General features: G+C 37.9%; 2 protein-coding genes and 1 pseudogene across 2 annotated transcripts in view; all 3 read right to left on the bottom strand.

The window, feature by feature from the left end:
* Nucleotides 1–3326: 3326 nt before the first annotated feature.
* LOC135640023 (U-box domain-containing protein 8-like) lies at nucleotides 3327–4910 on the bottom strand. Its single transcript, XM_065154099.1, has one exon. The coding sequence runs from the start codon at nucleotides 4860–4862 to the stop codon at nucleotides 3606–3608; it is 1257 nt and encodes a 418-aa protein (XP_065010171.1). The 5' UTR covers nucleotides 4863–4910; the 3' UTR covers nucleotides 3327–3605.
* A 517-nt stretch (nucleotides 4911–5427) lies between these two features.
* Nucleotides 5428–10086, bottom strand: LOC103988184 (universal stress protein PHOS32-like; annotated as a pseudogene).
* Nucleotides 10087–14201: 4115 nt separating this feature from the next.
* LOC135641156 (vacuolar sorting protein 18-like) overlaps nucleotides 14202–26559 on the bottom strand; it is a 29593-nt gene continuing 17235 nt past the window's right edge. The window contains exons 13-23 of the mRNA XM_065156254.1: nucleotides 23002–23162; nucleotides 21964–22042; nucleotides 20117–20179; nucleotides 19786–19916; nucleotides 17633–17738; nucleotides 16707–16895; nucleotides 15900–16127; nucleotides 15517–15672; nucleotides 15070–15231; nucleotides 14671–14787; nucleotides 14202–14596 (exon numbers count right to left, since the gene is read on the bottom strand). Coding sequence (XP_065012326.1) covers nucleotides 14426–14596; nucleotides 14671–14787; nucleotides 15070–15231; nucleotides 15517–15672; nucleotides 15900–16127; nucleotides 16707–16895; nucleotides 17633–17738; nucleotides 19786–19916; nucleotides 20117–20179; nucleotides 21964–22042; nucleotides 23002–23162 — 1563 coding nt within the window. The 3' untranslated portion in view covers nucleotides 14202–14425. The remainder of the gene's footprint in view (nucleotides 14597–14670; nucleotides 14788–15069; nucleotides 15232–15516; nucleotides 15673–15899; nucleotides 16128–16706; nucleotides 16896–17632; nucleotides 17739–19785; nucleotides 19917–20116; nucleotides 20180–21963; nucleotides 22043–23001; nucleotides 23163–26559) is intronic.

A 26559-nucleotide genomic window follows, 5' to 3' on the forward strand; every position in this document is an offset into this window, starting at 1 on the left:
GCAGCAGCTGTGAACCACTAAATATGCACAGCTTCTGCAGATCCTCTTTAAGTAAAAGGGACATCTCCATTGATGCCTGGCTGGACTGGAGCTATCGAAATTTTGCAAAGATGTGGAATTCCTCCATGAAATAATCAACAGAGCTTTAGATCTAATTTAGTTCAAGACAAGTGTTGACATGTTTGAAACGGACAGGAAACTTAGGGTGACCGGGTGACCATTTCTTCTATTTGGCATGTGGCATTATCTTCTTACACATCAATGGTATTATTATGGGAAAAACCCAAGAGCCAGGTGAGCATCAGCCACAGGGTTGGCTACCAAGTCTTTCCTCACAGGCAGTGGAGGGGCTGCTTCACTGCAAATTGCATCAGATGATCGATCTGCAACTTCAAGTGATGGTTTTGGAGGTAATTATCTCGATTACGCTGGTAAATGGAATCAAACTAGATTTTCATTGCAATACTCCAGAGGAAGAAATTGGCTTTATTCAGTAATAAAGAGTGAGTCTGGAGTTTGAGAAAAGAAGAAAACCTGTTAGTTTGTACATGGACTGAATAAATTTGCAGGATGCAGGAAACAAGGAAGGAAGCTCGACGGAAGGTGCAATTACTTACAAAACCTAATGACAAAGTCCAGTCAGGCACAGAAACAATAAATCTCTGGTACACCAGACTCCAAAACTCAGCAAGCAGCCATTTAATTCTTTCCATGCACAGTAGCAAGCCTTATTTTAGGGGACCACCTGATAACTTTTTGGCTGGACACCAATTCAGGACTCATGTCAGTTTACTGAGCTCCTGATGGAAACAAAAGGCCCCATCTAAATGAGGCATCCTTGGATGTGGTAGGTTGTAATATGAATTATGCTGAATCCCTTCCCACTTATATCAGTATACTCCCAGAAATCTGAGACTGCCTCAGTTCTTATTCAAATGAAGCCTCCTTGCGAGCTGACCCAAAGACGATCTTAATTCATACAACATTCAAGAATATACCGAACCTTACTTGGCAGTAGGTTAAGCAAAAGTTTTGTTTGCCAAACAATTGGCAAGTGTAAATATTAACACCTTGTAGTACATTCATATTGGATATGCTTTCCCAAATACTGAATAATTTGTGTTTCTTGCATTTCAGTGTCATTAATAGAGCTACATGATGGGCGGAAAACTTTCACAAGTGAGGGTGTTTTGAACGACCATAATTCCACAAGGTCTATATCTAAGATTAATAAAGTCGTAAGTGGAAAGTATTACCAAATCATCATCAAAAGGGAATCCCATCCACCAATTTATATTTGTAATTCAGGTGAAAGCAAAACCACTCATCCATAATTTCCACCTGCATGCTTCTTATGAACTCGTGAAACCAACTTAGTACAAGCACATTATGTACTTGCCAAGTCCAAATCTCCTGTCGAGCTAAACCATGTCACTACAGATTTCAGAGAAATGCATTTCAGGTTTAGCCTTAATGGACTCACTTGCTACTGGAAGCAAACAGTTTGACATAAGAAAATATATAAATATATACTGCAATTAAATATTGTTAACATAATTTAACCAAAGGCAATTTCAATTATTTCACCACCTCAATTATCATGTAGAAAAAGAAATGAGTCCTGTGACATGATGATCAGCAACATAATTTCAGAAGAGTTGATATTTTGAGTTGTCTTTATTGCTCCGAAATCAGTGTGTCAATTGTTCTCACAAAACAGTCCTTTAAGTAAATAAGATGAAGCTCCAATTGTCGACATTGAGGACTTCCTTGTACCAAGACACATAATAAATGGTTACAGTGCAATTCATAACCACCTTAAAGGAAAGAGTACTAAACGGTACTACAACACGGTTCAATTACTATCATAATTAGAAATACAACAAGGGGATTGTACATCCAGCTGGCTGTAACTGTTACCAATGTTAGAAATGATGTAAAATGCTGCAGCAACTTCTAGGCTTATTGACTCGAGTTAGACCGTAAATGGGTTGACATAAGTCCAGTGCCTTCACTACAGAACACTCGTTCCACTTTAACATTCATCTATGTCCAACTTGAGACCATCAATGTTCAATCTACATTATTAAGTGGTCCATCCCTATTTCTAACCAGTATCTTGTTTCCCTTTGATCTATTCCTTGCTTCCAGCTCCAAAATATAATACTCACAGTGCCAATGGTGAGTTTTTTTTTTTTGTGATTTAGAAATCTCGACTACAGTTGTAAGACTGTGAATATTGACTGTCCCCAAAGGCCTCATAGATGGGAGCAGCATGCACTTCTTCAATCAGCATTTGAAGCACTTACCATTGAAGGCCATACTTGTATAGAGCATTGTAATAACAAGCATAAATAATGATGGACACATATCTGAATTACAATAAACTAATATTGTGGTATATTTTATTTGCTCACAAAACCTCTTTGACAAAATTAGTGCAGCAGATGATCAACTACCATTTATGAAGATGGAAGATTCTTAATGTTGGACCACAGCAAGAAATAATTGGATGGTCTTGCTTGAACAACAAGCTCCTTATGATAATTATTCAAAAATGACTGTCACATTCCATTTTATATTGTTTGTGCTTTTGCTTGAACAAGATTATTATGCACATGTATTTTGCATAAGCTAAAATGTTGACCCAAAAATGTCCATCTTATCCTTATGTGCATGCAGATGATATAAATTTGACATCAAATGGTGCAGACAATACTAAAGTAAGAAACAAAATTTAAAATATGCAAAAGTTACCAATACAAACTTTCTCATTCAGATCTATGGACCAAGATGAATCACCTGGTAGCAAATTGTCAGCTTTGCACAACTAAACCTGGGTTTCACTGTGTACTAGCAACCCTAACAATATTAATAGTCAGCCTAGCCTACTCTAAGAACTTGAGCAAATTAAAATCACTCTATATACAGGTTCTTTCACTGGATGCAAATATATACCTTATTACCCATTACCTCTCCTTGTGACTCTTATACTCAGCATTTAATATCACTCATCTTCTGTCTTGAAGAACCAAATCAGGAAAAGATCTTAAGTGCAACCACCAGTATAAGAATCTTGATAATTATCATAAAGATTGCTTGAAACAAGTTCAAGCAAATGATACTGGACCAAAGGATTCAAAACAAGCACCAGGCAACACAATTTTCCAGATCACCAGAACTTGATACCGGTGGTGGCAACTTGGAAACCAAGTTGATTGATCTCAAAGAGAAGATGACAACTCAAATACCACCATTGAACTAAATATGGGAATACACCATTCTAAAAAACGTTGGTGCAATACTTGCAATAAACAGAGTCAATATGGACTATCTGATTGGAATTTCATTAACGGATCATAGATTCAGCTAACAATTAACAAACTTTTTGGTATAAACAAGGCTAATTATTCCTTAAACTATTCCAAGACTAGGAAGCAGAAGCTCTAGCAGAAACTGAGAAAGGATTTAAAGATGACTTTTTTACAGCAGGTGTGAGAGATGAACTAAAGAAACCCATTAAGCATAAAGCTTCACTAACCTAATGTTTGCCGGCATGACCCATTTCACAGAGCAAGACAGTGATGATAGAGATAAACTCCTGTTCATGAATAGCCAACAAATAGCCCCTTCTTAAGGATCAGAGCCAACTCCATGGCGTTCTTACTAGTCTTCAGATTCACATCTCCGGACAAAATCGAGCAGAGATCCAAAACCCCTTCTTCAGTGGCCTCGACGGCCATAACTTTGCTATCTGAGCACACCAAATTCAGCACCAGGAGGGCGTGTTCAATGGCTCTGGGGCTTCCGGCTCTTACCACCTCAGCCAACACCCTAACAAATCCGTTCAACTTCCTCATCTCTTCCTTCCCTTCACGGCACTTGGCTAGGAGGCCCAGGACCCGCACTGCCCTCTCCGAGCCCTCGCTGACGAGGCGGAGGAGCGGTGGCACGGCACCAGCACGGATGGTCCGCCGTCTGTTCTCGGCGAACTTGCACAACTCGTAGAGGGCCGTGGCCGCCTCCCGCCGCTCCCGACCGCCGCCTTCACGGAGGAGCGCGGCGAGGCGGGGAATCGCTGCGGGGTGGGCGCCGATGGTGGCCTTGTTGACCTCTACGACAGCAAGGCTGGTAAGGAGCGTGGCAGCGAGGGCGGCGGCGGACGAGCCGGAGCCGCCGCGGAGAGCGGCAACGAGGGGGTCGAGGGCGCCCTCGGCGACGAGGCCGACGCGGGCGTCGTCGCCGTCGAGGGAGAGGTGGAGGAGGGCGTGGAGGGAGAGCTCTTGGAGGTCGGGGCGGTCGGGGGCAGCGGCGTGGCGGAGGAGGACGGAGGCGGCGCCTGAGTCGGCAAGGAGGCGGCGGGCGGCGTGTCGCCCGTGCTGGGCTAGCCGGAGGACGGCGGCGAGGGAGGGGGTGTCGGAGGGGAAGGAGAGGCGGGCGAGGAGCAAGGCGTCGTCGGTGACGGCGGCGGCGGCGGCGGGGCGCAGGGAGAGGAAGTTGGAGATGAGGCTGCGGAGGGCGTGGTTGGGGATGAGGGAGGGGGAGGAGGGCAGTGGGAGGTTGGTGAGGGGGCAGGTGCGGTTACCGGAGTCGAGCCAGCGCTGGATGGAGGCGCGGTCGAAGGTGTGGCCGGAGGAGAGGATCACCGGGTCGGTCATCACCTCCATCGATATCGGGCACCGGAAGTCCTCCGGCAACTCCGCCTCCACTTCCATCCCCCTCTCTCTCTTCTTCTTCTTCTTCTTCTTCGTAGGGAGGGAAGGTAGGAAGGAAGGAGGCAAAACAGCAAATGGTTGTGTGCGTTTGGGACAGGAAATAGAAGGGGGAGAGATAACGTGAAATGAAATGACTAAAATTTCCATTGGCGAAGCGCCGGGGTTTGGAAATGAAGGTGGATTTGTTTGTTTAAAGGGGTATTAAAATATAAGAGAGCACTTCTTTTTTACATATTTATCGTTCCACAGTTTAGAAATATATTAATATTATAGAGGGATTTCCCTCACATTTTAGATATTTTCCAATCAATTACTTTATTTTATTTTTTAAAACAGTATTTTATTTAAAAAATTGTTCAAACTGTTCCTCAAACGAGTCAAATGAAAACAAAAACTAATAAAAATATAAAAAATTTGATGAAAATTTTTAAAAAGATATTTTAGATATTTTTAATTAAAAATATTATTTGAAAAAAAAAATAAAAGAGGGGCACTTTAGAAAATACCCAAAATATGGGTATTTTCTAAAGAAACCGCCCGATATCATACACATATCTGACATCCATAAAAAAAAAGTTCATTATTATTAACTATATTTGACGCTGATAAATAGAACATATATATATATATATATATATATATGATTTAACTCTAAATTTTAGGTATCATGCGATATGAGAATGAAATATTTTAATACTAAAAAAAAGAAAATAAAATTGTTGCAGTTATAATGGGCAGAAGCATCTCAACCTAAAATCAAACATCAAACATACTGTATGGATTACATGATTGGGATTATAGTGACTCATAATTGTACATAATTAGGTCCTACATTAAGCCAAACATTGACTTGCATGTGCTAGACAAATCATAGAACAGGGACAGAAGAACGAAGAAGAAGTCGAGACCAGAGGAATCAAAGTTTACTGTTATCGAAGAGTGTCATAGCATTGTTTCAGAAGATTACCCAAATACGAGGACAAAGTATCAATTAAAATGAAAGAATGAAAAGAGAAAAAAGAAAGAAAGACAAGTATTTAGAGTGCACTAGACATATAAATTTAAAAGTATCAAATTCTTGTTTGGTAATATACTCGATTATCCACAAGAATATTTATTATCAAAGCAAGCAAAGTATGATACTTGGTCTTCAGATAATTCAAGTATCTGAGTGGTACATTAACTTATAGGTATTCACCATTGTCATTCATACCGTATCACGAATTAGCACTTCCTATCCATAAATACTGATCACTACAAACTAGTACAAGTATTGTTAGTATTAAAAACATTGCTTAGAACAATAAAAGAACAAATGTACATACATGAAGGAATTTTTTTTAACAAATCTTTCACTTTTAGGCTAAAAGAATCTACTTTGGACTTGTTGATGAAGAAAAAGGGGATGGCATATGAGGTAAAAAGCAGCAGAAGTATTAGAGAAAATACTTGATCAAGGTAAATGACTTCTTCAAAATCACCAAGTGAATTACGCAAATACAGAATCTTCAATGTTGAATGGTAAGAGGAGTAGTCTGATATGTGTAAGACAGGTACCAACATGTTGGTTTTCTCCTCTACAATTGTTGCTGGCACAGGTACGAGCAGTTGACACATCCATCACCTATCAAGAAGAAGAAGACTGATTAGTTGAACATCCAATGCTGTCAAAAGACCTCAAAATAATCATGCAGATTGGACATGCCTTGTTGTAGATCTGAATATGGTTGTGGCATTTCCACTATTATTGAAGAACATGGGATGAAGCATCCAAACTAGACCCACAAGTTCACAGGCAAGGAACATGCAGCATCAGTAAAATTCTTCACAACAAGATTTCTGACCTTGATGCTGTAGCAGAGTCTGCTACTAGTTCATGTATTGGCTGTTTTTATGTGCAGAAGCAGAAAAAAGAAAAGAACTCATACTTGTGAACTGCAGGTTTGCACACATATAGTTGTAATCTTTGCACAAAATCCATAATACTGTGCCTGGAAATGCAGATATGTAAAAACATGTCTAGGAAGAACAAGCTTCAATAGCTGCATAAGGATAATTTGCTATAGTTTCTCAAGAACATTCATTAACCAAAGAACACAAACACTCGCCATGCTTCGAATGCACATAATATGTGCTTTAATTATTGGTCGTACCTCCATTTTGCTCAACATAATTGGAAATATGAACAGCAGAAAAATTGGCAGCAGAAAAATCGACTACTAGTTCGTTAGTAGTCGACCCTTTCTTTATATGTCTTAACTAAAAAGCCATTTTGGAATATCATAATTTAGAAACACAATTACATAGTCACAGAACATAGGGCCCCATGAGGAGGTTCAAACTTCAGGGGACCATACTTGGGTCCTTGTTACAAATACTTACTTGACACCTTCCTCATTCTTACCTTACTTAGCTGGCAGCATCCATGTGCAGTAATTTCCAACCTGTAAACTTGGATATTGTAGTAACTTATCAGGTTTTCACAATTCACCTTGAAAACCAGATTGTAATGTTAAATCAGGAAACCTGCATTAGATGATGGATCATGAAAACTGAACTCCAAATCTTGGTGTGGTGTCTCAACACCCTCAAACAACAGGGTTCTGGAATTGTCCTGCACCAGTTGATGAGTAAACGAGCATAATTTTTGACAAACAAGTAGCAGAAAAAAGTAGCAGAAACATGAACATGACATTTCAGTGCCTGGTAAATACAGAAGATACACTCAACAATTGTCCACTTTTTCAGAACTGACAAGCAAACCATGTGATTACTTAGTCTTCAATATACAAGCATTACATGGAGGTGTAGATCTGCTGAAGAAGTCACTTTCCAACGACCATCATCCATGTCATTTCTTAGAACTGAGTAAAGAGAGTTGCAAATTTATTTAACACCAGCTTATATGGCAAAGAGCAACTTAAATTAACATCATCAATGTCAACGAGGTACATAATGATTATGGCACCAACATGACCATTCACTCACAAAGCATGCAAATAATTAACCAACAACTGATGCTTGGAGATTGTAGTAACTCATCTGGTTTTTACAATTTACCTTAATATGTGTTGTCAACCTTGTACACTATGATACCACAAACTGAGACAACTTTAGTTTGCCCCTTAAATGGCAAATGATCTCGAGTGATACTGAGTACCAGATACCTAACAGACAGCAGATGGGCCTACATTCTGCAGAGATTTAGTTCGGTCATCACAACTCATCATCATACTATCGCACGTAGTATCGGTACTTCAAATCAAAGTTTCTGCAGTGGCCGATCAACATTAAAACATGGAGGCTCTAGATATATCACAAACAAATCTTCTGTTTAAATCAAAATAAGCAATATAAGGCCCGATTTTGATTGTATAATGGAGAAGAAAACTTGCACAATGACTCTAGAAGTCAACACGACAACACAAAGTGATTGTCTTCAGAGATAACCAGTGCATTCAAAACCATTAAACAATTTAATTACTCCTATGAGACACATAACTGGTCTTCCTTGGTCAAGTTACTAAAGTGGAGCTTTCCTTCGTATCTACTGAACTGTGTGAGAAACATTCGGTGTTGCCACATTAAAGATTTAAAATCTTTAAACTGGTTTATAACTTCTAATCCTTAAAGCATAATTGATACATATACATTGCCGTAACAGGAAAAAATATATATGAATCATAAATCCTACAACATTTCACTTCCCTTGCAGAGTCTATTCCACCAGTTTGACCTTAAAGCGAACAAAAGAATATATAGATTTCATAGGTATTATAGCTAAGATTAATTGTCAAGAACTCACAGTGATACGTATACGAAGTAAAAGTTCTAACCTTTGTGCTCATCGACGGCATCATGATACTCTTGCTCCTCTTCAGGCGCGGGAGGGAGCTCTACCTCCTCTACAGGCAATGCGGAGCCATTGACACGAGGTGCTAACAATCCCCCGGCCCCTGATGCGTCGCTGCCGGCGCCATCATCGGGATAGCGGACCACGACAACAGGACAAACACAGTGATGCACGCAGTAATCGCTGACGCTCCCGAGCCGGCTCTTGCTGCTCCTCCTGGAGGCACCGAAGCCCCTGCTCCCCATAATGACCGCGCTGAGGCCGAGCCTCTCGATCTCGTGGCACATGTCCCTTGATAATGTGGATCTTGAAGACGACAAGTGGCTGCGCGAGGTCCTGCGCCTCGGTGGTCGTGAAGGCGTCGAAGTCCTCCTCCAACTTCTGCGGCGGCACCTCCTATCGCGGGTCGTCGAAGGCGGAGGCGGAGACGGAAAGGTCGATGGCGCCCCAATCATCGCAGTAAGGACGCCGGTGGGCGGACATGGAGGAGGACGACGGCGTCGCCGGGGCGGAGGTAGTTCTGGACGGCCCATTTGACGGCGTTGGCGCTCTCGTCGCTGAGGTCGACGGCGATGGCGATCCGGCGGTGGGAACCGGGGCTGGCGGCAGCAGCGGCGGAGAGGAAAAAGCGGGGGGACGAGGGCTCGATTGCCGGCGGCCGGCCCTGTCTGTCGGACTTCGGGGGCGTCTGCTGGGCTTCCATGGCAACGATGGGAGGGTCTCTGTTGCGGCGACGCAAATCGAGAGGACGAGAGCGAGAAGGCGTTCGATGGGGTCGATCAATGTGTAATCTTCTTTCCCGTTAATCTCTCTCTCCTATCAAACAAAGGACTTCGATTTGGACAAGCAAGCAAGCAGGGTCGAGTCGAAGATCAACTTAATCCAAACCGTGGTCAAAATTTCGCATGGGCAAGGAGTAGAGGAAGCAAACCGAGGAAAGCGAAAGGGGTGACGGGTCGCATCCGCCATTGGCAGAGCCCCGAGAACCACGAGCTCCACCTGCTCGATCATTTGCCCGGCATCGAATTGGACCGGCTCCGTCGCCTGATCCACCTCGATTTGGATTGAAGCCAAAGCTCGCTGTTCTAACAGGGTCAGTTGCAACAGAAGAAAACAGACGCACGAGAATCATGGCTTCTCGGTCGAGGTAGGTGACGGCGAGATAGGCCACGAATTGACCACGCTACTCGGCGGCGACGCCGCCCATTCCAAGGAAGACCGACTACAAACGCTTCCCGTGCTTGCTTTCCATGGAAACATTACCTTCCAAATCAAGGAGAAGGCGTCTCCGCTGGCGGAGAGGGCGGCTAATGGCTACTCTCCGTTGCCAGAGAAATCCACCGGCTTCTCAAGAAGTCCTCCGTTGCTTCCTGTATTCCGCGACGAAGAACGATGTAAAGATCAAAAGGATGCGGATCCTAAACATCCTACCCGAATCCGATCAATGAATTGGGATCTGAATCCGGATCCTATGCCGTGAGGCATCTCTCGCAGGCGCTCGTCACCTGGCGATGCGACCACACGTACCGCGGGAGCAAGCAACGCTACTTCCGGATCCTTCTTACCGCCACGTGCCGTCGGTCATTCTCCTAAATCCATCGGCAGAGGGCCAATCGTTTCCAATTACCCGGTGAACCTTTACACGGCACCGGCTATATCTCGCCCACCGGAACGTCCCTCCCTCTATATAGAGAGCCTTGGGGGTGTTCCTGCGTGGCATTCGTACGGTGTGCTGGTGTCGGTGGTGCGTTCGCTGGATGAGCTTGCGGTACATGAGCCGGGTGGTGGTGCAGGGCGGGGCGAGGGCGGCGCAGGGGATCCGCGACCATGCGTCCAGGTCGGTTAAGGACGGCGCCGCCGCCTCCTCTTCCTCGTCCAACAGAGTGAGGCGGCTTTCCAGGGCGGTCGACGACTCCTCCGTTCTCAAGACCAGCTGCGCCGCCGAGGTAGACAAGAGGAAGCGGGCCGAGGAGTCTCTGCGCACGGTGATGTATCTCAGCTGCTGGGGCCCCAACTGAGGGACCTAAGAAGATGAATTAGTCTGTGCAAATGCAAAACAGAGGAATAAGGGAAATAGAAGTTCATATGTGATATTATCGTCTTTGTTGCTTTGTTCTTTTAGATTTTTCGCTTTTTACAGAGACTATTTTCTTGTATCAAAATCTAATCATTAATCGTAAAACGTATTATCCCAGGATATAATTTTATCAATTATAAATAATATATATGTTTGAATTTTAAATCAAGTTTTTCTACTTTAGTACTTAAAAATATAAGCTTTTAGATGAAATGATAGTAATTATCAGAACGATGGATCGAAGTGCCGACAACATAAATCAATAGATCGTCACCGAGACGGCGGAGGACAAATTAGATTCGACATCAAACATCTTTCGATCTCAGAGAGAAGTTCCATTAATCTGGATGAATATCTATGCGTCGGTACAAGCGACTCTATTTGGGTCCCCAGCAGTCCCAGTAGACGAGCTTGGACAAGGACGCCTCCGTGCGCTTGGCTCTCTCCGCGGCTCCCTCCCCGCCTCTCCTCCACTGATCCATGGCGGAGGAGACTCGCGTGGCCCGAGAGATGGAGGCCACGCTGCGCTTGGCTCGCTGGTGGAGCGACCTGAGAGCGTAGTTCCACCGGCACAGCCCTAACTGATCCTTGAGCGCCTCCACCGCCGCCACGCTCGCGGCGATCACCAGCGAAGCCTTGCTCGCTGAAGCCATGTTTACGGACTTGGATCTGGCTCTCAGAGTTCGACGGGGAGTGACAGCGCAGATGCCAGACTCTCTCTCTCTCTCTCTTCTCTCTCTCTCTCTCTCTCTATATATATATATATACGTATATATATATATAACCCCCGGAGAAGAAACTGCGGATGAGACGCTGATGGTTTCTGACCTGCCAGAATACGGGGGGCTAAGTCGAGAGAGAGAAATTATTGGCTCGGCGGTGGTCCAGAAGCAGGAAACGTAATCATTCATGAAGCGAAGCGAGAAGCCAGTAAAATGGTTGGTTTGGGTCACCGCAGGCTCAACGGTGGGTTAGGATGGGACATGTGGCTTTTCTTATGTCAGAAAATAAGTGAGTCAGACCATTCACCATATCACCCGAAATCTTGATAAGAAAAAGTCTCTACCAATTAAGGATGATCGAAAGAATATTTATTTAACTATACATAATTACAGATCCCAAGCAGCGTTGAGAAGACATTTAAAATATATATTAAGAACCCAATACATATTAAAAAAAATCATATGTGATATGTTAAAAAAATATATCATTCACGTTTTTATCAATATAACGTGACCCTGATATATATATATATATATATATATATATATATATATATATATATATATATATATATATATATATATATATATATATATATATATATATATTCCTTTCGAGATAAAAATATCGTGCTCCCGAACGTTACTTACACAATGATCAAAGTTGGAAGAGGCTTTCCGAGCTTATCCCTCTTAAGCTCAAGTTAGTCCCGAAGTCAAACTTTTATGGGTGTATATTTTTTATTTCAATGCACTTCTATCTAAAGTTGAGGGTGTGTTTTTATATTTGACCTTGAAAATATAATTATATCTGACCTAGAGTTGAGGGTGTGTTTCAATAGGTCTAATTCAACCCTAGTTCAGGCCTAATGAGCTCCTAATCAAGTTGGCATGGTCACGCTCGAAAATTAATTTAATTAGACACTTAAACAATTTTGATCAAGTCATAATAATTATAATCATGAAACCTATGTTGTTCGACATGTCATCTATTCATCCGGCACTTCGTCCGAACATTTGGTACATTATCTTTTCCTTTGGTATATAGCCCGATCCATCGGTATGTTGACCTCACGCAACATACGATCTTCTTAACGCAATGTCTGATCCTTCCGGCTCGATACCCGAACTTTGACATAATGCTCTACGACCCAACATATGATTCTCCTGCTTCAACAATTTACCTTTCCGTGATCTAAGTTTTTCCTGTGTTACTTATTTTAAATGCTTATTAGTTCATAAATACATCAATTGATTTCATCATCAAAATTCGAGATTCAACGATCTCATCCTTTTTTATGATGAGAACAAATTGATAATAAAACTTTAACCAGACTCCCCTATCTATATATGCTATTTTAAAATACAATAAAATTGAATTAAAAAAAAGAATGATAATCTTTTAATGCTAGTCTTGAATTCAAATCGAAACAATTTTAATCATAAATCATAATGACTAATCATTTTAGTTAACATTTCAAAATGATCATTACACAAGACATCATCGTAAGTTAAAATATCATAATTCATCATCATAAATTAAAATATCATAATTTTTTCATGTCATTAAAGAGTACAATAGACTTCTCCCTCTTTATCATTAACAGAAAAAAAAAATGTAAGTTTTTACTTCTCTTTCCTTTTAAAAAAGAAAAGAAGGATATCATGATGCTATTTCTCTTCATTTGCATTAATGTGTCAATTGTACAACTATTTTGATATCACATAAATATATTAATATTTATTTATAAATATTAATATGAATTTATAAATAACGAGAAATCAAGAGATTAATTTGATGATAAGATATAATAAGTTATGAATTTATAAATAACAAAAAATCAAGATAATGATCCATTTAAATGAATCTCTTTATAAAAAATCATATGAGAAGAATTCATGCATTTGAAAGATTTCATGCCTAATTCTTTTCTAATAAAATTGAATTGTTCCTCATGCCTAATTCTTTTATAATAAAATCAAATTATTTCTCATGATTTAGTAAAAATATCTACTAATTAATATTTTATGTCAATAAAATCCAAAGATCAATGAACATGATTCCTAATAAAATAATATTTAATATCAATAATTTATTTAAATTTATAAATCGATTAACCAGTTAATAGATTTTGCAACAATTCAATTAGATAGATCCGAATGTTCCAATTTGAACTATTTTTTGTTAACCAAACTGAATAAAAATAATAATAATTCAATTCAATTCAACCCTTATCGGTTCGAACGTTTAAACACCCTGTTATGCTTGCAATACAAGCACCATAAACATAATAACATGAAATAAGGATCCTCTTGGTGCCGACAATGTCCAAGGAGTTAAACATTGCAAGTTTCAAAGAACGGTTTAAAACGCCAAAATAACCTTAACAGACAAACTCAAGACCAAAGCCTTGATCTTATCATAAAACCTTCAATGATAGTTAGCTGGATAACAATGTCGTGTCGGTTTCTAAAACCGACGCTACTGGTGTACCCTTCCGATATATATCATAAGGGTACACCAATATCGGAATCGTGCTTGTGAACTGCCTTCAGGAATCGTGCTTTATATCCGACTCCTACAAATTTATGAAATGAGATATATATATGTATATATATATATATACATGTATATACACATGTATATACATATGTATATACATGTATATACATATACATATATATATATATACATATATATATATACATATATATATACATATATATATATACATAAAACTAACAAAGAAAATTCATGCATTTGATTTCAACTTTAAGCATGACCAGGACTAAATCCCATACATTTGACCTCAGCCACATAGATATTCCCACCATTAAACTAGCAACTTAGTAACATAAACAGTTACTTGAATATGTCCAAAAAAATTTAGTGAATATCATATTCAGAAAAGCATAAGATTAAATGTTAATGAAAGCCAGAAAAAGAGGATACTTCAACGTGTTATAAATACAAACCGATGCTGCTGGCAGTTCCTTTTATCACACAAGCAGACACATAAATCACACAAAGACAAATTTGAATGGCTAAAACGCCAGATCATATGGTCATTGGTAGAATTTTCTGACTTGTGATGTGAGGCTTAATCTCCCAAGAAGTCATCTCTTCTGCTTCTCTAGGCAGAACAAAGGACAGTGAGATTTCTCTGATCATCAAGTCACCACAGAAAGGGCACTCATTTGCTATAGCATCATCCAACTGTGACCGTAGCTGTTTTATCAAATTAACTACATGTCAGCTCAGTTGTTATAGAAGCAACAAATCAAAGTTCAAAGTATACCAACTTTATCAAGAGGTGTCATGCTTGTGATAGATTCATCATTTGCGGAAACACTTGAATCATTTGTTGCCTTCTCTCCGAGTAAGCTGAGCTTCTTTTGAATGCCTAGTATATATTCAGCCTAAGCCAGCATATGATTTGTGGTTAGAACTCAGAAAAACTGAAGAGTGAGCTAAATTGTGGTTGTTTAAAACTAACAAATGCAAAGGAGGCTGTTAAATAGACATTCAAATGGCTGTATGAGCCATCAGGATTTATACAGCCATTTCCTGGTAATAATTCCTTCAAATTCTTGCTAAGAGTCCTGATGTCAGATTACTGAGCCTTCTCTCAGATGACTGACATGGTAGCTAAACAACACAATGAGACTAAACACAAACAAAATGGCTAACTTGTCACTTACTTGAGTTTCACTTGTGCACTCAGTCACATGACGAATTAGACATTGCGCATGGAAGGCATGACCACAGGGGAAAACATAGAAAGGGGCCATAGGTCCAATTGATGTATAGCCTCTAGCCAGCCGAGGTGCCCCTCCAGCAGTTAATATTTTACGTTTGCAAACCTAATAATCAAATCAGAGAAAGATTAGATGCAATGTGAAAAGTAGTAGAACACTTTAAGGTGGCCAATCTACTCTTAAAAATAAAATGAGTTGAAGCTAGTCAAAAGTGGTTTTATGTTCCACACAATACACATTGCAATAAATAAACCATTCAAGCCTTGTGTAGTTTGTAACCGTTAAAAGTTCAAGTGAACAAAAGCACTGATCTAATCTAACTTGTCGAGGGACTACTACAAAGTAGATAGTATTATAAGGCTCCAGAAAGTATAAGAGTCAGACCAATACCCCACATTCTTCATCACGATCAATAACAGTGTATCTTTGGGCGAGAGCACTGATATCACTCCGTATATTGTCTGCGCCATGAGTAGCATCATTCATTTCTTGTTTCAGTTGCTCAATCTGCTTGTTGTAATCTTCCAATGAAGAACAGATTGCCTCCTATAACATAAATACAAGCCAGTGATTTTTTTTCTATATCATCCAATGCAATCACACATGAGCTAGCAAAATGGTAAATCCAAATAACATCAACAGCTAGCAATGGAAACCTTGGTCTACTATCATGTTTGAATTTGCAAGGATCATCATTGACCAATCTGTCTGAGAATAGGAATACTTACTTTGAAATCAAAAATAAGTGCAAAGTCAGAGAATAGGAAACTTACTTTGAAGTCATCAATAAGCGCAAAGTCCGGGAAGAATGGGAGAATATCCTCAATCTTCAGAAGTCCATCAGTCTCCTTGAGAAATGCTATTGCTCTTCGTATATTCTCCCTCTTAACTCCCTTCTCTTGCTCAATTACATGTTTTGCAATCATAAGCCACAATTTCTTTCTCAAGTCTTCATCATCTTCAACTTTATCTGCTTCTGCCATAGCAAGTTCTGGGTCTACCTAATGAATGAACATTCATGCTAATGTCACTATAAAACTTTTAGGAAAAAATGATTAAATATACTATGACAATCTTCATCTAACTGAAAAAATTGCCAAAATATGCTCTCAATGTCCCAACATCCGCTAAGAAGCACATCATCACAACAGGACCTGGGTAAACCAATTACGTTAACCTAAACAACTAATATGCATATGATTTAAAATTTTAAATAACATGTTTGCTCTGTTCCGGGAGTTACATAATACTATATTTCTTAAAATTTTAAAATGTAGTAGTGGTATGACGAGAGGCAGATAAAGGTCTAAGAAAACTTTATTAAAACCAACAAAAGAGATCTGATTGCTACTTGTTTGACTAGTGATATTGCCCTAAATAGAAACTGATGGCAACAAAGAGCCATGTGGTCATTCAAATAATTAGGACATTATGGCTTATTGTCGTTGTACAGTTGCTATGAACATCTAGCAATATAACGCATGAGCGAAAAAGAAAAGAATAGTGTGCTGATAACACTAAACAAAGAGAAACAGAAAAATTAGGACAGAGAAGCATGAAAATGCTTAACAAAAACATACCTGCAATGCAAGAGCCACAGCTTCTTCATGCATAGACATCATGCTATAAATATGAATACATGCACGCATTTTCTTTTCCTTTAAACAGAGCCGAAGTGCATATTTGGGATCATAGAAAAACTCGGGACCATTTGGCCGTCCTCTGCCAAACTTGAATTGCAAGAATCGCACCAGTGCACTCTCATCCTCCTGAATACAGTCTTAATAGAAGTTGCTATTAGACTCAAATTCCAATTATAGCATACAGTAATTATAAAAGCAAGACACCAGTACATCCATCAAAGCTTCGTCATTGTTTCAGTCATGAATTCGCTAGAATCATAGTATTGCTAAATGCCTACATTGAAGAATAGATGACAAACATTCAAAATTATGGTGGTTCACAGCCTAAGTAAAAGTTGACAGTGAACTATATGTAACTGCATAAAACGGATACATATTAAAAGTACAGCAAAAATGTCTTGTGTTGGCATCCATGCTTCTTAACCACTTTGTATTCTTCATTTTCTCAGATTTCAATCTCACATATGTTCGTGCTATCATGGTGTGTCCTTTACTGAAACTAAGGATTAGTTACATATCAGATAATTTATGATTTACCTATACTAAAAGGAATTATACGTATCGGGTGAAACGAGTCAATTGCACAATATGGCAAAATAATCCTTTTTTTCAATTATAAGGATAACAAACAAAACAAATATAGTTTCAGGCTTTCAGCATCAGCAAATCATATGCATGATACTGAAATAAGATAGTAAATCGCACATTTGACAAAAAGGGATCAACCTTCAGCTGTAAAAAAACTACAGAGAATGAAATACTGTAGTTTGTTGAAACTACAGAGAAATGAAATCTCAAATAACCTTAAGCACAAATTACAAAATAATGATCTAGCTATACAAAGAATGAACTGACATACCAACCTGTTTGGCATACAAGGAAAGCAACAAATTATGCACCCCAGGGTCCTCATTATGCAAATTATGGACGCAGAATTCTAAGTACTTAATAACCTCATGGGTTTCATTCCTGCAGTAAATAGGTGACAATCAATCAAGAGAAAACAGTGGTCATAATTTATCAAATAAAACTTACTACAGCTAGAATTAATACTTTAGCTGACAACTTGCATCAACTGAACCAAGGACGATAAACGCCATGCCATTGGTGCAAATAAGTAAATCAATATAAGTCAAGCAATATCACAACTACGCAAATGACCAAGACATACGTCTAACAAAAGCAAACTATAGGAGGCCTTAACATGTATAACAGTCATTGTAAAAGGGAGCACTTGCACTAATAATATATATGGCTGACTCCTACACTATCATATGACTAATATCTCTGTAGTACTTTGTGCTTTTCTTATAATAATCAATATCACTTGGCTCAAAACCCATAAGCAAATACTCTTCTCTGTGAGTACTTCCTAAGATCTAGTTCCACAATAAATGAGAGCTTGTTATACCAGAGAGATTGTTTGGTAATATGGGCTTTTCCCCTATTTAACTTCTGACTAACTTGCTACAGATTAACTTCCAATTAACTCTCACTCACTAATGAATTTCTAGTATGTCACTCCTAGAAAGTTCACAAAAAGATGAATTACCTACCTATGGAGCCATGCTTTACTTTGCCAGTTTCAGCTGGCATAAACCGCGTGCTGGTGGATTCTCAACAACATACCAGTCACTCACACTGCATGTGTGTGCATATGTATATGTATATATACATACATATATATATATATATACATACATACACACACACATATATATAGATATAGATATACATATATATATATACACACATATATATATATACATATACATATATATATACACATTCATATACATATATATATACATACATACACACACACATATATATATATATACATACACACATATATATATATATATACATACACACACACACACACACACACACACACATATATATATATACCTTGCTGGCACAAATCTGAACTTCTAATTGATGTGCAGATGCATGCAACAGCACTGCTGGCATGGCTTTGACATTTTTTGAAATGTGTACTGGCATTTACCATCCAACAACTACACAAGCTTGTAAATAATAATTTAATCTTACATCAACAGTGAGCCTAATGCATAAGACAACTCTGTTGCAGAAAATCTGCAAGCATTACTTGTCTAGTGCTAATTATTCAGGTTGTTATTATCAATCTGCATTGAACTAAAATTTTTTATATATTTTCAACTCGATGTAAATTTTCCAATATTCTATCTTCTTTTGCATGCATTGTAGAATTGTTTAATCACCATCCATCAAAAAAAACCTGCATAAAACTAATTCTCTCATTCAATTAAGATCTTAATTATTACATGGATAAGAACTCCAACATCACAACTTTTTGGCATGCTTCAATAAACCTAAGAGTCAAAAGTAACTTCTTAAACTTTAATATTCAATTCACCTGCTGGGCCTCTCTCAAATCCTATCTTACATGCACCAATCGTTCAGCTTCATCCAGAAGGAAGTTAATTGTTATTCATACTGTTTATCAATCCCATACATACAATAACATTAGCCAGTGATGAGATTCGACACAACTTCTACTCACCGAAGAAATTCATGTTGAATGTAGTTGGTCATAGTAGCCATAGTATCTTAATAATGTGAACTAAGATGAGAAAAGCCTGACATACTCCTAAAGGTTGTGAAAGGGCTAACTATGACATAAGCGAATAGAAATTCAAACATACAAACCAAGATAAAGCAACATCATGTGCACACCAAATTTGCAATAATTGTTCTGTAAAAGCCTAACATGTATATTTGAATAATGCAATGAGATGATGATGCAATTCAATCTTAGAAGCTAGACCATCTATCTTGCAGTAGAGGAACTAAACTTGAATCAAGAAGAAAACATTTCTAAGATAATTATGGAGTACAGGTGTCCATCAATCTCTTCAATTCTAATGAGAATTCCATTTGAAAGATAAATGGAATATACCAAACAAGATAAACTATGAGAACAGTGCAGCTAAATTAATTATATGTAACAAAAAGACTGAATTAACAATACTTGGCATGTGGTTCACTTGCATAGCGCATCATTGCTGGTATTAGCTTCATGGGGTTCAGCTTATTTGTAACCATCCATGATTCAACCGTCTCGTAAGCATCGAGCATAATAAGATCAGGAGCAAACTTATACTGCAAAACAAGTAGAATTTGCATTTAACATGTATAAAACAGCACATCAGTATAAGGATCATAATTACTATATTTTCTTCAGAGAGAAAATATAATACAGTGTACTATAATAAATTGTATGCAGGTATCCCCCTTCCCTCAAAAAATAGGAGAACAAAAAAAAAAGTAGCTCAACATGTTCTCAGTGCAGAAACCCATACCAGAAGATCTATGGGGACATTGGGTCTTTGAAGCACCTCTAAAGCTTTCCTTGTTTCTCCTTGCTAACAATCACTCAAAAAGGAATACAATATCGCGTCAGCTTTTCTAGTCATTACAGCATGCTAATTTAAAAGTCAGTAGGGCATAAGTTGAATAGGTGGATGTGTTCAAATTCTGCCTTTTCAAAATTCAGATAGTCAACAAACTTCATGTGAACTACACTACAGATCAAGATGCCATCACAGATAAAAAACAGATTTTACGAGTGTATCATGTTTCCACTAATCTTCATGAAACATATTATGGATTTAAGTGGCATTCCATGCCAACACAATATCAGCACAACACTTTGTATCAGATTGAACACCTTGTTTATTCTCAACAAAAGAGCCCACACCTGTACGTTACTGGTAGTCTGGTAGGCCCCACATCTTTAGAGATTTGATTATTTTAACATTTGAAATGAATAACTAGATAAAGCATACTAGTCAGAATAACCAAAAACAAGTAATGCCCAACTGACTGAAATGACACAGAGAAACATTTTGAGATGGCTTTTAAAAGAAGAGTACTTGAACCAATGTCAAGACTACAAGAAAGTGAAAGAAATCAGCTATCACCAAGAGAAGTTCAACAAATCACAAGTAACAATAACAATAAAGTCATCCTTTAAAATAATCATTGTCAAAAAAAGGTGATGCCTGTCAAGTTTAGATTATGCTTTTGTTAGGATTTTGGTTGTTGGCTAAAATTTACATTTTTCTTGTATTTTCAGACATATTTGCATCACTATTACTAGATGGTTTCTAGAAGCTCTGATAACATGATATTAGAGTGCTAAAATGGTTGGTTAACTAGACCAATTGAATGTTCTCTATCTAAATCAGACTCCTAGTCAAACAAAAAAGGAATTGCTTAATTTTTCTTCCCCACTTCTACTTATTTTCCACCTATTTTTTTATTTTTTTTCTTTTACTGTGATAACTACTACCCTTGTCGATAGTTGTATTGGTGCTTGACAAGGCACTATCATACTATATAGTATGGTATGCAATTTCGAATGGTACCGCTTGGTACGGGCGGTACATACCGGTCCGACGGCATACCGGTACGCGGACCGCCCGCTACCGGACGGATAGTGCTACAGTAATACACTGTAGCAGTGCTACAGTAAGAGGAAATATCTCGGTACGCCTTGGTGTACCGCTCAGTACGCCAGTACCATACTGTACCGAGCCAACCTCGAAACATCGGTACGGTACGATATTGCACACCTTGCTATATAATATATACTTATTTCTTTGCTCTTCTAATGGTTAATTGTAGGATATATTTTTCATTTTGATTTATAACAATATTATGTTTTTGGCAAAAGATAAGTGATGAAGACAGGACTTGATCTCAAGACCTTACTATCAATATCAATAGTTAAAACCTTTACTAACATTTTCACGATTGAAATTTACTTTCTAAATTTTCAATCTTGCTTCCTATCTAAATTCACAATAATATAAGAAGTTGTGCTCTATTGCAGGCTAATCATTAGTGATCCTGCATCAATTGCTAAACATAGTGCGGATCCTGTTCAACAAAAATCATCACAATCTTTCTAAGAAATAAGGCTCTACTCTATCAACTAGCTCATAATTTCCAAAGAATAGTAGTTGAACTTCTTTTTAACTATAGAGCACTAGCTATGTTGAAACTGATCATAATGAAAGATACGAAACCAATTCAAGAATTAGTTTGTCTATATTTGCCTTTAAATAAATAAATAAAATGAAACATATAGCTTTAGATTTCATTACAAAATTTCAGGAATGTTGTACAGAAGAATAAATCATGCCTGAATGTAATGGTGAACGACGATTTCATAGTGCTCCTTTAGTCCAGCAAAGAAGACCAACTCATCAATTCTACCATGCCTGCAATGTTTACAAAAAGTTAAAGTATGTTATCCATTAATCCAATAACCCACACTAATATAACATTCTAAATTAAATATATGCATAAATATCTACTGAGAAGTTAACCAACAATTTGCCAAGTATGAGTCAAGAATCCAAATGCAATGTGACTCCCTAAGTACTTGATTCATAATGTGGCATTTATGCATTTTAATGCTTTTCTATTGAACATATATAAGATTAGATATAGACTTTTCAGGCGAGTGCTATCTGTCTGTAGCGTTGGAATGTATGGCACATAGAATGAGCCATATTTTCATGTGTTTACTGTCGGGAAAAACTAATGTATGTAGCTTTGTAATGTATGAATCAATGCATTTGAAGGTTACATTTCATAGTGGCATATTACACACAAAGCATGGTGTTAAACCATGATTTATGTTAATAAAATCAATCTACAATCAAATAGATTATTAACTATAAACTATTAAAATCAAAATGTATAATTCATGTGAAGCTTGGGCATATAGAAATTAGATAGACATTGAAGGTGAATTCTAGCATATTTGGATGCTATTATGTACTGGATCAATTCAATCATAGTAAAAATTAGAGCAAACGTTGTTTAGGGCAAGGCTGTAACCCCTTGGTGACAGGGTGCACTTGACAATCGCAAATACTATATGTAGTTCTTCATGCAAGCATAAGAAATAATTATGACGTATAGTTATAGCATGCAACAGAAATATCCTTAAATGAATATCCCTTGGAAAGATAAAGAACCAGAATATCCTCTTACTTGTAAGAAAGACATTTGACAAAATGATTCAGTAGGTAAAAACCATGCACCTGAAGATATTTCCAACATTTCAATGAACACACAGACCAAAAGAAGAAACTGTTCATGTAAGGAATATGTAGTTGTCCAAAAGAGAAAACATAATCATTAGCTTAAGAACCATCCCATAAACTCATACCTCTCCAGAAGGTCCATTGTTGTTGCCTCATCCAAAACATCCTTGCAGTCACTAAGAAAGGCCCGAAATTCCAGTACAATTGACTCGTACTCAGTCTTGTTGGCTTCTGATGCTACATTACCAACCTTGCCAGTGTCATCTTCCAATAGCAAACGGTTAATCTACAAAATTAAGATATCAAGATAAAAAACCTGGGTCTACAAGCAAACATATCAAGATAATCATATTTTCCCAACTATTCTGGGTTGATAAGGCAATAATAGAAAACATAAACATAAACCACAGTGACAAATGAAGTTGGGATGCAATGGTCACATAGAAGTAATCAGAGGTGTTTGAAAAAAGAAAGAAAGATTGATGAACATTAGGTAATAAAGAAAGTTCCTAGTCAAACAAAGCTCCCACAGATAATAGGGTAAAAATCTCAAGTTTACTTAACTAATCATCACAAAGATCAATATCAAAAGACATTTGATGGCATTTACTTAACTATGAACAGCATATGGTCTTGTGCTGTTTTGATAACAGCTCTATCACTTTTACTCTCCAAAGTGTAGGCTGCAAACACAAGCCATTGATTCCAACTATATGGGACTGGCTTTGTCATTACAAGCAAAGGAAGTAAATATTGATATGAAACAACAAGATCAAACTGAATATTTAATGTAAGCATTTCAACCAACTTTAGAGGTACAGATTAGGTCCAAAATATTGCAGCATTAAAAAAGAAACTCCTAAAAAAATCCAACATTGGAGAAACTAAGGATTAATTTATTTAATTTAAGAATACTGAAGGCCTACTTCTCAACCAAAAGTGTGATTTAGCATGTTATGATTTAAAAGACCAATATAAGGAGCATCTCCTACATGGATTTTGTAGGTGCATAATTAACAAATAGTAATGTGTTGAATCTTTTTCTTTGAAAATAATAGTAATAAAGGTAAACCATCAAGCTGCCATTAAAAGTTCTCCTTCCCCGTGGAAGATCTGTCGTGCAACATGCAGGACCTTCTAAGATATAAATTTGGATTTTGATTTAGTGGCTATATATTTTTTTCTTTTAAGCAAGAAAGTGCCATGGAAGTTTAGCGATGGACTAGTGAATCAAGAAGGGAAGAAGAGGCAATGGGCAAGCTCACAGGAATGCCTAAATTTGAGAAATCTACCTAAACACCTAGGTGGTTCTTAAGCATATAAGGACCTTGTTACCTATGGACTGCCTGAACACCTTAACAACCTTGATAAGTAGTACCTCACAATCTCACATCAAGCCTCAATTAATACAAAACTTTTAGATCAATCATTCAAGTGTTGCTCTTTTATATCCCAACAGTAATAGGCATGATTGGAGGTTTTATGAACAATGACCGTAGAAAATAGACAAAAGGGAAGCATAATGGCAGAACAAATGTATTGATAAAAGCACAAATTACACAAACAAATTACACAAATTTACAAAAGCATCCAAGAATCTGAATCAGTACAGACATAACGTATCAATTAACTTATAGATTAATAGGTTTCTTTGGACAAACCCAGGTACTTATATAACATAGAAATAATTTTATCATCACTAACAAGGAAGGCCATATTATCACTGTTAATGTCAATATCCATGCCATGAATTAAATGCAGATCAAACCAGAATGGGGATCCATGGATTGCTGAGGATCCTATGGACATTCATTCATTGTTGAGGACCCTATTGACATCGAGCAAGCTTAACATTGAACTAATGTTGGATGTCATTGAAAACCCATGTCATCCTCTGCTGATTGGCACTTTTTATATCATGTGAGCATAGAACCAAGATGCCGATGTGCTACAAAATTTAAGATATTGTTCCCACACTTTCCTCATAAATATGGCTATTATAGAGGATGTCTAAATCCAGGAAACACCACAGTTTCTGGACAAGAGTTTTAAGTCTGGCTGCTCACAAATTAAGGTGTGACTGGGATAAACTGTTCAATGAGATTGGGTTGCATTCAGCTACCAACACTTTTTCTTAATAATATGGTTATTAAAAACATCTAAATCCAGTAAGCACCTAGAATAGAGTTTTAAACGTAGCTGCCAGCCATTCCAAGCACAGATTTAAAAACAGGATGGTTAAAATGACGAGGGGCATCAAGAGTCTTATGTGATCATTGGCTACCTTTGAGATGACAAAAAGAATTATAAAACAGTTATGAGATCAATAATGTTTTCTAAAGTTGAGCATTGGACAGTTAAGAAACAACACATACAAAAAGTTTGTGTTGTCGAATTGAGAATGTTGAGATAAATGTGTGAAGTTATAAAGAACAATAGGAAAATAAATATTTTTAATCGTGAACAATTAGATATCGCTTCGATAGAAGATAAAATGAAAGAAAATCTTTAAGATGGCATTGGCATATGCTTAGGAGATGTCTGAATACAGTAGTCAAAAGAGTTGAAATAGTTAATGTTAGTGGTACAAGGAGAGATAGAGACAGACTAAAAAGACTTTAATAGAAACTATAAGGCATGGTCTACCGTACCGAAGCGTACCGCCCGTACCGGGCGGTATGTATTGGTCCGACAGGTTCTCAGTACGCGAACCGCCCGGTACCGCTACAATGCTACAGTACTATACTGTAGTACTGCTACAGTATAAAATAATATAAAACTGTCGGTACACCAGGGTGTACCGCTCGGTACGCCCTGATGTACCGCTCGGTACACCGATACCATACTGTACCGAGCCAGAGTCGAAATTCCGGTACGGTACGGTATGGCGGACCTTGCTTTTTACATACCTCAATGGCGGCAAAAAATCGATGTAACTTGTCACACCCCCAAGATGACATCCTAGAGACATGAACTTATCTTAGAAAGAATATAAAATTTTCAACTATTCATAATCCAAACCCAGGATCCATAACATAGAATTTGAGAACACCAGATGCATTCAACTCTCAGACACAATACAATATAAAACCTATTCAATTTATAATCGTTCAACATCACTTGATAACTTTATAAGACCCAAAGCCAACTCCAAAATCATTAACCACTTAGAAACTCACAAGATCAATGAAACACCATAATCATAAAGCCAATCATTTACCACAAGTTCACATCAACATAAAGCCTTCAAATTTAACATTCTAAACTTTAAAACTAACATGAGTGTGAGTGACAAGCTAACCTGAAAAATTTATATGGCAACAATGTTAGCTACAAAGCTCAGCAAGCAACAATCATATCCATGGCATGGGGATAGCAAATCATATGACATAAGGATCAAGATATAAAGCATGGATTCAAGAGTCAATAAATATCATCTCATTAGATTCATACTTGACAAGGGTGCAAAGAGCAACATATGAGAATATCAAGAACAATTGCAAGGAATGAGCTCAAGTGTAGGGTCATATTCAACATTTGATTCGATTTATTGATATCAAAGGAGTATATAACAACATATGAGTAAATTAGGATCATAATATAAGGTATGAGCTCAAGAGTCATGTTTGACATTTCATTTAATTCATTGATAACAAGGGAGCAAAGAGTAACTTATAAGCAAG

Source organism: Musa acuminata, chromosome BXJ3-6 (assembly GCF_036884655.1).
Source record: "Musa acuminata AAA Group cultivar baxijiao chromosome BXJ3-6, Cavendish_Baxijiao_AAA, whole genome shotgun sequence".
In the NCBI taxonomy this organism is placed as follows: domain Eukaryota; kingdom Viridiplantae; phylum Streptophyta; class Magnoliopsida; order Zingiberales; family Musaceae; genus Musa; species Musa acuminata.